This window comes from Balaenoptera physalus, assembly GCF_965194825.1.
Source record: "Balaenoptera physalus genome assembly, chromosome: 15".
In the NCBI taxonomy this organism is placed as follows: Eukaryota; Metazoa; Chordata; class Mammalia; order Artiodactyla; family Balaenopteridae; genus Balaenoptera; species Balaenoptera physalus.
The window spans coordinates 86,739,813-86,754,586 of record NC_138894.1 but is presented as its reverse complement, the minus strand read 5'-3'; the positions used below and the strand labels follow the sequence as shown (position 1 = coordinate 86,754,586).

At 36.1% G+C, this 14,774-nt stretch overlaps 1 protein-coding gene across 1 annotated transcript in view; it reads left to right on the top strand.

The window, feature by feature from the left end:
• Nucleotides 1-14,774, top strand: part of DDX1 (DEAD-box helicase 1) — a 33,122-nt gene that overhangs the window by 14,641 nt on the left and 3,707 nt on the right. Inside the window, exons 14-20 of the mRNA XM_082425882.1 lie at nt 3,771-3,831; nt 6,880-6,978; nt 7,785-7,874; nt 8,602-8,790; nt 9,458-9,509; nt 11,207-11,353; nt 13,692-13,783. Coding sequence (XP_082282008.1) covers nt 3,771-3,831; nt 6,880-6,978; nt 7,785-7,874; nt 8,602-8,790; nt 9,458-9,509; nt 11,207-11,353; nt 13,692-13,783 — 730 coding nt within the window. The remainder of the gene's footprint in view (nt 1-3,770; nt 3,832-6,879; nt 6,979-7,784; nt 7,875-8,601; nt 8,791-9,457; nt 9,510-11,206; nt 11,354-13,691; nt 13,784-14,774) is intronic.

The window sequence follows — 14,774 nt, the reverse complement described above, 5'->3', positions numbered from 1 at the left end:
TCGTTGCCGTGCGCGGGCTTCTCATTGCGGTGGCTTCTCTTGTTGCGGAGCATGGCTCTAGGCGCCACGGGCTTCAGTAGTTGTGGCTCACGGGCTCAGGAGTTGTGGCGCACGGGCTTAGTTGCTCCGCAGCATGTGGGATCTTCCTGGACCAGGGATTGAACCCGTGTCCCCTGCATTGGCAGGCGGATTCTTAACCACTGTGCCACCAGGGAAGCCCCCCATCTTTTTAATGTTGATCTTTCTCATAAGTTAAACTTATTCAGGGATAAATTTATACTTAGTAAAACTTTTTAGGTAAAATAATTCCTAATTTTGTCTTGATGATTGATGCATTTCACTCTTTCAGTAACTATTTGAATACCCACCATGTGTGAAGACTTAGGCTAGGGATCAAGATATAACAACAAGAATTCATCTTTGCTTTTATAGAATTATGTGCAGGAGTGTGGAGATAGTGTGGAAGGCAGAGGAACAACCAAAGTAATGTGATAAAATGCTTTAAGGATACGACAGGGAGAGTCACTAGAGGAGTACATCACCAGAGCAGCTTCTTAGTGGAAGAGACTCAGAACTCTTCACAAGAGAGTGTTTTTGGAAGAATGTCAAATGCTAATATAAGTTGATTTTTGTGCTCTAATTATGTGTAAAGATTAACGTGCATCTGGACAAAGCCTGGAAGGGAAGATAGATGACAAAATCAATTTATTTGCTAAGATGGTAAAATTGTGTTACTCCTTTCGGTATTCAGTACAAATGAGCCTTTTCCTTGAAGACCCAGCTCAAATCCTGGTCTTTCTGTGAAGCTAACGTGTTGGTGCCAGCCCGGTCCTTTCTCCCTCCTCGGATACAGCTGACTGTTTGCTTCCCCATAATCCCTATGCACTGTCATGTGTTAGTGTTTCTTGTTTTAAATGTGCATAGCTTTACTCGTCCCAACTCAGTTTTCCACTCCATGAGACGGGGGCTGGTCTTTTACATTCCTCAACCCTACAGTGCTTTGCACACAAGCACAGATTGTTACGTGTATGTGTAGTTTTCTGCCAGATTTGTAGAAATAAATGTATCTGATCAGGAAAGTGGGTAAGAGTAAAGTTTTATAGAAGAAATGATAGATTTAGGACCATAGTTACCAAACCTGGGAACTAAGGGACCTTATTTAAAAATACAAATTTATTGGTCCCTCTTCTGGATATACTGAATCAGATTTTCCAGGGAATAGGAATTGGAGCTCTTTGTTTTTTAAGGAAGAATGGCACCTCTCCTCTTCCAGGTGATTCTTAAGTAACCAATCTGGCCTCTGGTGTTACCGGATTTAGGAAACATGGCTCTAGTGGTGGGTGGTTAAGGACTATGCCAAGGTAATGGACATTCACAGGCTAGAAAGCTTTTTTTTTTTTTTTTTTAAACACTATATAAATCGCTTAAGATGACAGTAGGCAACCGTGAAGCTGTTTCTTTTCATCAGTCATAGAATTTATGAGACTAAGTGTTAACATCGTCCACTTTCCCAGGATTTTATGGTATTTTTTAAATGACTGATTAAATAAGAATAAAATTAATAAACGAAGGTAGTTGATAGCTACTTCTGATTGAAAGTTGTCTGGCTGCCTCAGGAAGTAATTTTGTCTGCTATTTATAAAAAGGAGACAATCTTTTTGTGAATAGCTATAGTGAGATATAATTCACATATCATATGATTCACTCTTTAAAGTGTACAGGTTGTTTTAGTTTTTATTATACTCACAGAATTGTGCGACCACCAAAACCAATTTTAGAACGTTTTCATCACCCTCAAAAGAAACACTACCTTTTAGCAGCCACTCCCATTTCCCTCACACCTGCCTATCCCTGGGCAGCCAGTGACCTCTTTTCCATATTTAGAATTGCCTGTTTTGGGCATTTTATATAAATGGAATTGGACAATGTGTGCTGTTTCATGACTGGCTTCTCTCATTTACCATAATGTTTTTAAAGTTCATCAGTGTTATAGCATGTATCAGTACTTAGTTCCTTTTTATTGCCAAAAAGTATTCCATTGTATACATATACCACATATTTATTAATCCACTCATTAGTTTATGGATGTTTGGGTTGTTTCCACTTTTTGGCTGCTGTGCTATGAACATTAGGATATAGACTTCTGTGTGGACATACATTTCCATTTCTCCTGAATATACATCCAGGAGTGGAATTGCTGGATCATATAGTAGCTTCACGTTTAACATCTTCAGGAACCACGCAACTGTTTTCCAAAGTGACAACACTATTTTACATTTCTACTAGTAATGTGTGAGGGTTCCAGGTTCTCCACATCCTCACCTTATTATCTGTCTTTACAGTTATAGCCCTCCTAATGGGTGTGAAGTGGTATCTTACTGTGGTTTTGGTTTGTGTTTCCCTAATAGCTAATCATGTTGAACATCTTTTCATGTGCTTACTGGCCATTTGTAAAGTCTGTTCAGATTCTTTGCGCATTTTTCAGTTGGGTTATTTGTCTTTTTATTGTTGAGTTGTAAGATATATACATGTAGTATTATGATTAGATATATATAATTTGCAAATATTTTCTCTCATTCTGTGATTCTGTAGGCTTTTTCACTCTCTTGGTAGTGTCCTTTGAAGTACAAAAGTTTTTAATTTTGATGAAGTCCAATTTATTTTTTGATCTGTTGCTTTTTTGTTTGTTCATCTTTTGGTGTTGTAAGGGACTTCGCCTAACCCAAGATCATGAAAATTTACTCTTATGTTTTCTTCTAAGAGTTTTGTAGTTTTAGGTCTTATATTTAGGTCTGTGATTCATTTTGCATTTATTTTTATGTGTGGCCTAAGGAAGAGGTTTAACTTCATTCATTTGCACGTGCATATCCATTTGTTCTAGCACCGTTTGTTGAAAAGACTGTTCTTTCCCCCCATGGAATTGTCTCGGCATAAGGCAATTATTATTTTTTTTTTTTTTAGAGAGTGTATTTTATTATTTATTTTTGGCTGCATCGGGCCTTAGTTGTGGTCCACAGGATCTCCGTTGCGGGGCGCAGGCTCCTCGTGGCAGCGCACAGGTTTCTCTCTAGTCGTGGCACGTGGGCTCTGTAGTTGTGTCACGTGGGCTCTCTAGTTGTGGCCCACGTGCTCAGTAGTTGTGGCACGCGGGCTTAGTTGCCCCGTGGCTTGTGGGATCTTAGTTCCCGGACCAGGGATCGAACCCGCGTCCCCTGCATTGGGAGGTGGATTCTTAACCACTGGACTGCCAGGGAAGTCCCAAAATAATCTTTTTTAATCTAAACATATTTTTGGAAGTATTTGGAGTGAGAAAAATTCAAACACAAAAGGATATTCTGTGCAAAGTAAGTCTCCTTTCACCCCATTCCCCAGTTTTTGGTTATCAACCTGGAGGCAACTTTTAAAAATTAATATTTATATATTCTTTCAGAGTATATATTTTATACACGTACAACCACATATGTCTATAAAGGTTGATTGAAACCAGAGTTTGGGGTACCTGGAATTATCCTAATATAGAAAGGTATGTAGATGAGGACTTATGTTTTCTGGGTTCCAAGCTTTCACATTCTCCTCAGTTACTTTCCCGTGCATTAACATTTTATGTAGCTCCTGGAAATGAAGTGCCTTGTTTCTTTCCTTCTCCAGACCTTTATTGTAGATTCTTTCTCAGTTATTCAATTTTAATATCCACCTCCCCAAAACTGAAAAAAAAACAATAAAGCAGGCTTTAATCTTTTTCTACATTATTATTCTGGTATTTATTTCAGGGAGCTTCTGATAATTGGAGGTGTTGCAGCACGGGATCAGCTCTCTGTTTTGGATAATGGGGTAAGTTGTACTTTTAATTTTTAAAAAGTAACACTATGTGTTGTCATTTTGGCAGTATAGTTCTGCTGTGTTTCAAGAAAAGTCAAATGAGGCTGAAATTAAACAAGGTCAAAAGAGTGTATGCATGTTCAAAAACATCTCACAAGTCTGCCTTTTCTTTTCCCAAAAGTGTACAGCATAGTGGTTGCTTCCAAGCACCTCATGCAAAATTCCAACACATGTGAATTTTTTTTGGTTTATCTTTTGAGAACCTGCGAATTTCCTTCGCATTTTCATGCATTGAGTCATTTCCTCTGGGGATAATTGAAAAAGAAGCAGCTGGAGTTAAGAATAGAAATAGAGATAAGGTGGATGGCAGAGAAGGTAGTTTTGGCAGTCATCCTTGGGGAGGCTGAAGGATGGTAAGGCAGTGGCTCTAGTAGGAGGGGAGATGGGTTCAGATTTGTGTGAGGGGAAGTCTCGAAGGCTGTGCTGTTGCCGAGGACGAAGCTCGGACTGTGATCCTCATTCCTGGGGAAGAAGTTTGGGAAACTCTTAACTGCCTGTCAGTTCAGGTACAGGTAGCACTTCATAAAGTATGTTGTATGTACGAAGTAACTTGGTCCTTACAAACTTCTCTTTCATTTCCTTCCCTAAATATTTTATCGTTTAATCTAAACTGCTTGATACTGAGTTATGGTGAGCAAATATGTTCTCCCCTCAGTTGCCTTGGTGCTGCTGTCAAATGAAATTTCATGCTGAATGGTTTTGATTTGACTTGGTGTGGCATATTAAGAGCAAGGAATCATTACTGTACTTAATACTATGCTAAGATAGTAACATAGCTTTGTTATGTTCTTGTTTGATTTGCTATATTTTACTGGTTATAAGAGAGATTTAATATGTTCATTCCCTATCTTGGTTCCTCAAACCCAAATTCATTTTCCACGTAAAACATTGTCCAGCTACAGAGCTTTTAGGGAATTAGATCTGCTTTTGCCAGGCAGATCTAAAATTTGGTACTGGCTGAAGCTAATGGCAAAGTAAAGGGAGTGTTATTCCATAGCTTTCCTGGCAGGATTCAGTTCCATTCTACTTAGGGGATGTAATGTATTCTCTTTCTGCTCTTCCTTCCATCTTACATTCTCTACACATCCTCTGGCACCCTTAGCCCTGTGTTATGTCTTACGCTGCAGGCAGAAGTCAGCTTTGGAGTCAGAGAATAGAACTACTTAATTTTTTTAATCTTTTAAAGTTGCACAGTTATGCAGCATGTGCAGTTAGGCCTGAAGAAGTGGTCGGTGCTATTTTCCAAGTCATATAGCTGTTTCTCTCAGGCTTTTCCAATTTGACTTTTTTTTTTGAACCTGAGAGACCAAGTTTCTGTTTTCATGCTGACTACCTGCTGAAATTGAGGAGGGAGGAAACTCTCACAGTGGGTTAGAATCCTTTGGTAAAGAGACATTACCCACAGAACCAGAGTGGTATTGTATTCATTGCCGTGCCCAGCACAGTGCTTGGCACGTAGTACATTCTTAATACATTGCGTGGGTTTTATTTTCAGACAGTATTTTCTAGATTGAACTGAGACTTGCTTACAGTTATCAACATAGTTGAAGCAATAGCTTCAGAAATGTCTTTCATTTTTTATGGGAGTTTAAATGCCTTCTACTGGATCAAATTGAAAGTCCATTCAGCACAGTGCTTTTTCAGTTTTTCAAGGGGTGAGATATTGAAGTAATGAGACTATAGTGATAAATTTGTTAAGAGATAGTTATGTTTTTAGTCTGGAGTGGAGAACACAAGTGAAAAAGAAGTCATTTTTTATGCCTGTTGATAAAGAGTAGAAGTTTTGAATTGTCTGATTTATTGAATGATTTTATATAATACCTTATTGTGCTCACACACATACATCCATATACACACTTTAAAAATATTTATCCTTTATTGATTACCTTCTAGAAATGGGCCAGGCCCTGCTAAGTGCATTATATACATTTTCTTATTCAGTTCCCACAATAGCCCTTTGTGATGGTCCTCTTCCCCATTTTTACAGATTAGGAAGAGGGCTTATACCAAATATTAAGTAATTTGCCCCAGATCTTACAACTCATAGGTGGAACTTACTTCAAAGCCTGTGTTCCTAATCACTATACCATGGACTTGATTAAAATGTGTGTGTGTGAGAATGGAAAATGTGGTTAATTGGGTGTACTGGTGTTGGCAGCTCATATTCTCTTTGTAGATGTCTTAAAATTTTTATAATAAAAAGTTAAATAAAACTTGTTCTTACTTGAATTAGACCTTTTCTCATGTTTGGACTTTGAGTTTGAATCCCAGTTGGGGTACTTACTAGCTGTATCATCCAAGTTCTTATGACTTGAGAATTCTAAACTTCAGTCTCCTCATTTAAAAACAGGACTAATAATAGTAGTGTTTTCCTTAGTGGTAACATGAAATGATATAATACCTGTAAAAGGTTAGCACAGCACATGTTCATTATAAGCACTTGACAAATAGTAATTATTACTGTTTTTCCTGGGTTAGTCAGGTCATCTTCATTATTAATTATAACCAAATTTATCAAGCACCTGGCACACTGGGCATCAATTGCACTACATATCTCATCTCTTAATTGTCACAACCGTCTTCCAAAACACAAAATGTTACCCATTTAAAAAATGAGAAAATTGAAACTAGAAGAGATTAAATAAGTTGAGGTCACACAGCTGGGTAATGGTGGAACTGGGATTTGGATCCTGGTTTAATTTCAGAGTTCCTATAAATTCATTTGATTTTTCACTTGGAAAACAAATTTTATATACTAGACTGTCTATAACAGTTTAAAATGTTACAATCAGTTGCCAAAATCTTCACATTAATTTCAAACCAGATATAAGTTTAATAATATAGCATTATCTAGAACTCCTTCTTTTCAGATTTAAAGTTGACTATGACTACTTCAATATGCATGTTTTTATTGTAAGTAGACCATTGTTGGTTGCTATTCTAAGGTGATTACAATAGTTCTTCAGTTTTCTTAAGGTGCTTTTTTTGGATATTTTTTAGGTAGATATAGTTGTTGGCACTCCAGGAAGACTGGATGATTTGGTGTCAACTGGAAAGCTGAACTTATCCCAAGTTAGATTCCTGGTCCTGGATGAAGCTGTATGTTAAAATATACTCATGCTTTTAAAAAAAATATTTGCTTATGTTTTGGGGGATAAAATATGTGAAATGATGAAGAAAAAATACAATTTAGTCATGATCCCGATACCTAGAGAGAAACATTGTTACCAGTTTGGTGTATTTTCATTCACTGCTTATATTTATAATAAATACTATTTTATGTAGTTGCAATCAGGCTATGTAGAATCTGGGAAATCTTTTTTAGAAAAATATGGTACATAAGTATTTCATGTCATTATTTATGAATAATTTTTAAAGGCTGTCTAATGGTCTCTTATATGCACACTTCATGGCTGATTTAACCACCCTTATTATTAGACATGTAGGTTTGTTTTGTACTCCAAATAGTTATCTTGTTTGTACATACATTTTTTTTTTTTTTAAACATTACAAATTACATTAATGTGTTTTGGGCTCTTGAGATATAGTTCCAAGTTATTTTCAAGATGAGGTAGTTTTTCAACATTGAAGGTCTTTGCTTTTTCATATTACAGTCGTATTCTTAAGGAGATGTGGGAGTTATTAACTCTTGTATTCATTTTAGAATACCAGAGTATGGTTTTTGAGTTATTTATTGTCAGCTTTTTCATATTATAGTCACATGGGCTTTAAAGTTGAATTTACAACTTGTCTTTAAATATCCAGTAGAAAATAATTACTTTGAAAGTATGGAGATATGTATGTGTATGAATTAGTTTCTATATCTTATATTTTGCAATTGATTTAGAAAAGAAAGATTTAGATACTGATTAAAAAACTTATGTTCTTCTTTGCTTCTCATGCAGGATGGGCTTCTTTCTCAAGGTTACTCTGATTTTATAAATAGGATTCACAATCAGATTCCTCAGATTACCTCTGATGGAAAAAGACTTCAGGTATGAAATAACTAATGCATCTTAAAATACATGTAGACAATTGTTACGTATTAATGCTTACTTTTTTTGTTTTACATTCACATTTTAGTGTCTTCTGATTACGTTAACTGCTGTATGAAACATTTTCTTCATTACCTGATTAAGTAGTACACACAAAGAAAACAGTCTTACAAGCTGCTTTTAGAAATAAAGGTGAAGGGAATTTGAGGAAATTACTTAGGTGTAACAGAAGACTATAAGTAAAAAATTCTGAATCGTTATTTTTGTTTTCTACAGAGCATTTAGGGTTTATATTCAAGACTCTGAGTACTGCTTCCTCTTTGAAGGAGAAATGTCTTGAACTGTTGAAAAACAGTTATTTCCTTAGTAATTATTTCTTAAAATATTACTCTTTCTCATTCTGTTTTCTTAGGAAGAATTCAAGAGGAGAGGCTTTTAAGAGAAGGGGACAAGTTTATGGCTTTAGATTTTTAAAAACCTTTTCATCTTACTTAGTTTTTGTAGGACCTTGAGGAATAGCTGGCATGATTTCTGTGGCAGTGAGGGGACTGAAGCTCAGAGAGATTAACCCACCCAAAGTCACACCACTAGTTGTTGCTACAGAGTCAGGTATTGAACTTGTCTTAGGTTCCAGGCTTAGCGTACTTCGTGCCCCACATCTGTATTCATATGCTAGAATCATTATTACTATAAAAGCTTATCTAAATTTTGGTTTTTCTATTCTTAGGTGATTGTTTGCTCAGCCACTTTGCACTCCTTTGATGTGAAGAAACTGTCTGAGAAGATCATGCACTTTCCCACCTGGGTTGATCTGAAAGGAGAAGATTCTGTTCCAGATACTGTCCACCATGTTGTTGTCCCAGTGAATCCCAAAGCTGACAGACTCTGGGAAAGGCTTGGGAAAAACCACATTAGGGTAAGTACTTTATAACGTTCACATTTGTATAGAGTAAAGCATTCATAAACTAGTTTAACCTGGAGCTCTTCATGATGCTTAAAGCAACCAGACATTGTACCTTTAAGAAAAGAGCAGTCTGGCACATTGACCAGAATAGTTTAGTTCTATTAGGTATGGAATAAGTGATGGGCTCATACTTTACTTTTCTCTCTATATAAAGTTACTTTTGTGATCATCTTTCTTGACATAGTTTTTGTAAATAAATAGGATTACCTGTGTGTATATAGGTCTAATTTCTGATATAATGATTTCCATTTTTAGTAGTATTTTAGAATCTCCTTGATGTGCCTTATTTTTCTAAATATCAGTTTCATGAGTTCATCATCTCACTTTTTCACCATTGTTAGATTTACCTTTATATAATAAGGGTATGCTTATTCTAAATACACAATGTTTTGAAAACCACCTTTGCTTTTTTATTATTATATTTAAAATTGATTAGCCTTAGACCTATAATTAATAAAGGGTTTTTCTGAATCTGAAGAATGGTTTTGCCTATAGATGATAAAGATGTATGTCTGAAATGCAATCTAAAGTTAGATACAGTTCTCCCTTTATAAAATATACCTGTTCTGAATCATTACTTAACCCTTCCCCACTTCTCTTTTATCCTTTCCTTTGACAGACTGATGAAGTACATGCAAAAGATAATACAAGACCTGGTGCTAACGGTCCAGGTAAGTTAGAAGAGTCAATAAAATGTGTGGAAAGGTTTTGAAAACGAATTGATCTGTTTTACTGAATTTATGCCCTGTCTACTCTCATGAAGGAACAGGAAATCTGAAAATAAAAGGAACAAAAATAATTTAAAAATGGGGGGAAAGCTGATATCAGTCAACTTAGAGGAATATTAATCACTGAATTTAAGATATTAGTCTCCTGGCATCCAAATCACAAATATTTTGGATTATACAATTCTCATTTTTCCAGGAAGCCAGCAAATTTCTCTGGCTACGGGTTGTATTTTAGCCCTGAATTCCAAGAGAAATGTCATGTAAATTCTTCATATCTGGCAATTGAGTAACAAAGGAACATGTCTTTAGCTACAACCCTGTGAAAGATACGGAAATGATCCTGAGATGATTCTTTTTGTGTGTAAGTGTACAATTCAGTAGCATTGAGTACATTCCTACTGTGCAATCGTCACCGCTATCCATCTCCAGAACTATTTTATCTTCCCATACTGAAACTCCATATCATTAAATATTTATCAGCTTTTAAAAAGCCTAAAATTAATTGATTCAATGAAGATACTTCTATGCAGAATTGAGACAGTTTGTATCAGGTACATAATATTTCAAAGATATATGAAGATCCAGCATGATACAAGGATAGTGTTTAGAGAACCTAGAAGAGATCTGAAACCCATTAGGCCACATGTCTGATATCACATGTCTCAAGTGGATCATTGGCAAGGGTTAGGCTGCATTTTGTTCATAGTTGGATTCATTGGTAGATTTTTAACAAGTATCTAAAAGGTGAATTGTCTGAAATTTTGATTGAAGACAGTTCCTTTGAACTCAGTTTTACGTGTAGCTCCAAATTTATGAGGCGTCTGCTCAGCCAGCCTTCTTGTTGGAGAGGAGCGGACACTGATAGTCAAAATGATGATAATGTATCATCCGACTGTCTGGGAACGCATTTTATAAAATAAAAATGTTTTACTGCCTCATATATTTTTCCTTGTAAAAGTTTTGCTTAGTTTTTACTACCATTAGAGATGACTAGAGAGACCTTAGAAATATGTTGGATTACAAAACTAAAATGTTGCATTAGATAGTTGCAGAGTAACTATAGCCCAGCTTCACACTGAAAAATGGACATTTGGAGGATGGCAACTAAGAAGTTACTAACTAGGTTTGACGTAAAATATTTATTTCATAGAGTGAAGTTTGAACTTTCTGGTGTTTAGATTGATTTAGAAAGTACATTTATTATTTTTTAAAGAGGTTAAAGTAATTGAGTAAACATTTATTGAGCATTTAGGGAAGTTAATGCAAGGCAGAATATGATTAGTTCTCAATGAGAGGTAAGAACAAAGTTTTGTCGTGGGTATGTATTTCTGTTTATTTGTGTGTGTGTGTTTGTACGTGTGCATTTTCCCTTATAAGAGGTATGGTTATAGGTGTTTTGGTATCCCATAAACTGGCATAAAAAACATTAAGAGAAACAAAAATAAATGAGCAAGTGGATTACCTCACCATTTCACCCTATCTTTTTATTTCTTGGTTTTGTCTATAATACTTGTATTAAAGTAGAGTTTTTTAGGTGAGTGAAGCAGTGAGTCTGTGTAACTATGTGTGTTCATGACAATTTCAGATTGAAATTCTGTTGTTCTTTTTTTGTTGTTGTTGTTGTTATTGTGTTACTCAAGAGATGTGGTCTGAAGCTATTAAAATCCTGAAGGGGGAGTATGCTGTCCGAGCAATCAAGGAACACAAGATGGATCAAGCAATTATTTTCTGTAGAACCAAAATCGACTGTGATAACTTGGAGCAGTATTTTATGCAACAGGGAGGAGGTAGTGTTTCCTCGCTTGAAATAAATTGTGTTTATTTTCTCACTTAATAGATTGTTAGTCTCTTGTTGATGCAGTATAGCGTGGATGCCCAGATTTTAAAGCAACGATGTAGGAAAAACAATGAGATAATTTTGCACATAGGTACAGTTTCACTACAGTGAAGATGAATCACAGCATTCGAAGGCCCTTATATCATTTGGAAGAAGGGTAGAGTTTTTGATTAATGTTAAAATTTCAAGTGTAATCGTTAAATAATAGAATGTATATCTTCTAAATCAATAAATGAGAAAAAAAAAACCGTAATCTAAAAAAAAAGGTAAGAAAGGAAGGGGGGAAAAAATGAGAAAAAGCAGAGCAGTTGGAAATTATAGAGTAATAACGGCTGGCTGGTGGAAAAATCTGAGCATATGGATAAACACTATAGTATTTATCAGTGGACTGAAGTCTTCTGATGAAGAGCATAGATTGTTAGACTGGATAAAATATAGCTGTATGTTGTTTACAAGAAACATACCTAAAACCTGAGGACATGGATAGATTGAAAGGAAGGGGAATGAAAAAATATATGTATGTGTCAGCTAAAAGATTAATTAAAAGAAAGTTGGTCTAACTGTATTAATGGAGATGTCATAGACTTTAAGACAAAAATATTACTAGAAATAAAAAGGGTCACTATGTAATAAAATATTCAATCTACAATGAAGATATAATGATTCTAATTTTATGCTCCTTATAATTAACGTTAAATATATAAACCAACCTGAGAAAATGTTCAGTATAATCAGTCATTAGAGAAATGCAAAATAAAATCACAATGTAATACAATTGTACACTCAGAGTGACTGGATCAAAAATAATTAAAACACCAAATTTTGGTGAGGATATGGAGAAACCGGAGCTCTCATACATTGTTGAAGTACAGTCACTTAGGTAAAAGGTCTTACAGTTTTTTATAAAATTAAACATTGCTGTCTTATGGCCTAGCAATTCAGCTCCTAAGTATTGGCCCAAGATAAGTGAGAATATATATTGATGAAGGATGTGTGCAAGATGGTCATAGCACTTCATTTATAATGGCCCCAAACTGTACACTAAGAGGCCATTAATAGGAGAATGGCTAAACAAAATGCAAAATATCTGTACAGTGGAATACTTACTACTGAGCACTGAAAAGGCATGGACTGCTGGTTGACACAACAATGGTGGGTGAATCTCAGAAGCATTATGCTGAATGAAAGAATTCTTACACGAGAGTACAGGCTGTATGATTTGATTTGTGTGAAGTTCTAGAAGAGTCAGAACTAATCTGTGATGAGAAAAAAACCAGAACAGTGGTTGTCCCCAGGAAGGTGGGAGTGTGGGTAACTGGGAAAGGGCATGAAGGTACTTTGTGGATGATATTCGTGTTCTGTATCTTGATAGGACTTTGGGCTACATGGGTGTATGCATTTGTCAAAACTCAGAAAGTGTACACTTAAGATTTGTACATTTCCTTGTATGCAACTTTAACCTCAACAAGAAAACAAACCTAAACAAATACTGTACTCTAGTTAATGATACGCATGTTTAACTGTGTACTGATACCTGCAGTTTACCTTGAAATGCATCAAAAATATAAAAGTGAGTTGATAGAAGGATGGATAGATATGTGGTAAAGCAAGTATAGTCAATGTTAATGGTTATTTTTACTTTATATATTTTCCCAACACTTATTATATTCTCAAACATATAGCAAAATTGAAAGACTTCTCACAGTGACTATTATTACTCTGGTCTGAACTGCACTGCTTTCTGTTACTGTGTCTACTTGAAAACTTTCTTTTTTGGGATTGGCTACCACTGCACTTGCCTCTAAAATACCACTTCTCCATCCTTCCAGTTTGCTGTTTCTAATCTGCTTTGGCCAGGAAACCAGGTAACTAAGTTGTTTAGAATACCTCGAGGAGGGCAGGCTTGTGACCATGGCCTTTTAGTAAGGGCATGAACTTCCTGATGCCTATTTTGGTTCCTCCAAGAATAATCTCTTTTGTTTACTTTTTGGTTCTTCGCTTTACATGGGTTAGGTGAGGTTCCTGGTGTACACAGGAACTACCACTGCAGATTGGGAAAGGTTACTTAAAATGTCCTTCAAAGCAAATCAGTTTTAATGCTGATGGAGTTCATTTTAAGGGTATTTCACCTACGACAGATATTGTGTTAACCATGGTTTATGACAAGTTGGGGTATAGATTTCCATAGAATTATACCCCAACTGGTAGTCTAAATGTTACTGGGTTTTTTGACATAGTCTTAGTCGTAATCTTTTCCAAGATTAACTGTTTAATGTGCTTTTCATTAGGACCTGATAAAAAGGGGCACCAGTTCTCATGTGTTTGTCTTCATGGTGACAGAAAGCCTCATGAGAGGAAGCAAAACTTGGAAAGATTCAAGGTACTGATATTTAGTTGACAGCATTTCCTTAAAACTTAAGAGGGGAGTTGTATCTAGTTTTAATCAGTTCCAGTTAATATTGTTAAAGCAATTCTTGTCCTAGAAATGTCAAAATACTTCTGTCCTATTTTTATATCCTCATCACAGCAGGGCTTTGTCATCTTTAACAGTCAAATGGTAAATTACATGTTCTCCATCAGCACAACACTACTTGATAAGAATTTCCAACTTAAGGAAGCTTTAGTTAAATTCTTTCAGGTAGATATTTTTAAGAGAAGTATCATCAGATAGTTAAATCATGTCTGTGAGCCTTTTTTTTAAAAATAATTTGTAACAATACCCATAGGGAACTTAATTTGTAGATTGAGACAGGTATCAGAATACCTGTTTTGTAGAATTAAATATATTTTGAATTATTTGGGGTAGACTGTCACAGTTTAGTGATTTCAGCACATGAACAGGTTGTATAGCTTTTGGTGTAGATGGGTTGGGCTGAGCCATTTAGAACTCAGGGTCAGTGGCCTCCACCCACAAGCATTCTCATCATTTATCACAGTGTGTTTACGCAGTGTATAGTACAAATATCATTTCTCTCAGACCCATAATATGAAAAAAGGTAGGAAGTACTGGGCTTAAAAATTTTGGATTATGTTTCCATGCTGAGCATAATTGGTGTGGATGTTAAAACATCACAAGGGGTGGGGGGCGGGCTCCCCTGGTGGCACAGTGGTTAAGAATCTGCCTTGCAAGGCAGGGGACACAGGTTCAAGACCTGGTCCGGGAAGATCCCACATGCCATGGAGCAACTAAGCCCGTGCACCACAACTACTGAGCCTGTGCTGTAGAGCCTGTGAGGCACAACTACTGAAGCCCGCACGCTCTAGGGCCCGCATGCCACAACTACTGAGCCCATGTGCTGCAACTACTGAAGCCTGTGCACCTAGAGCCCGTGCTCCACAAGAGAAGCCACCACAATGAGAAACCCGCGCAC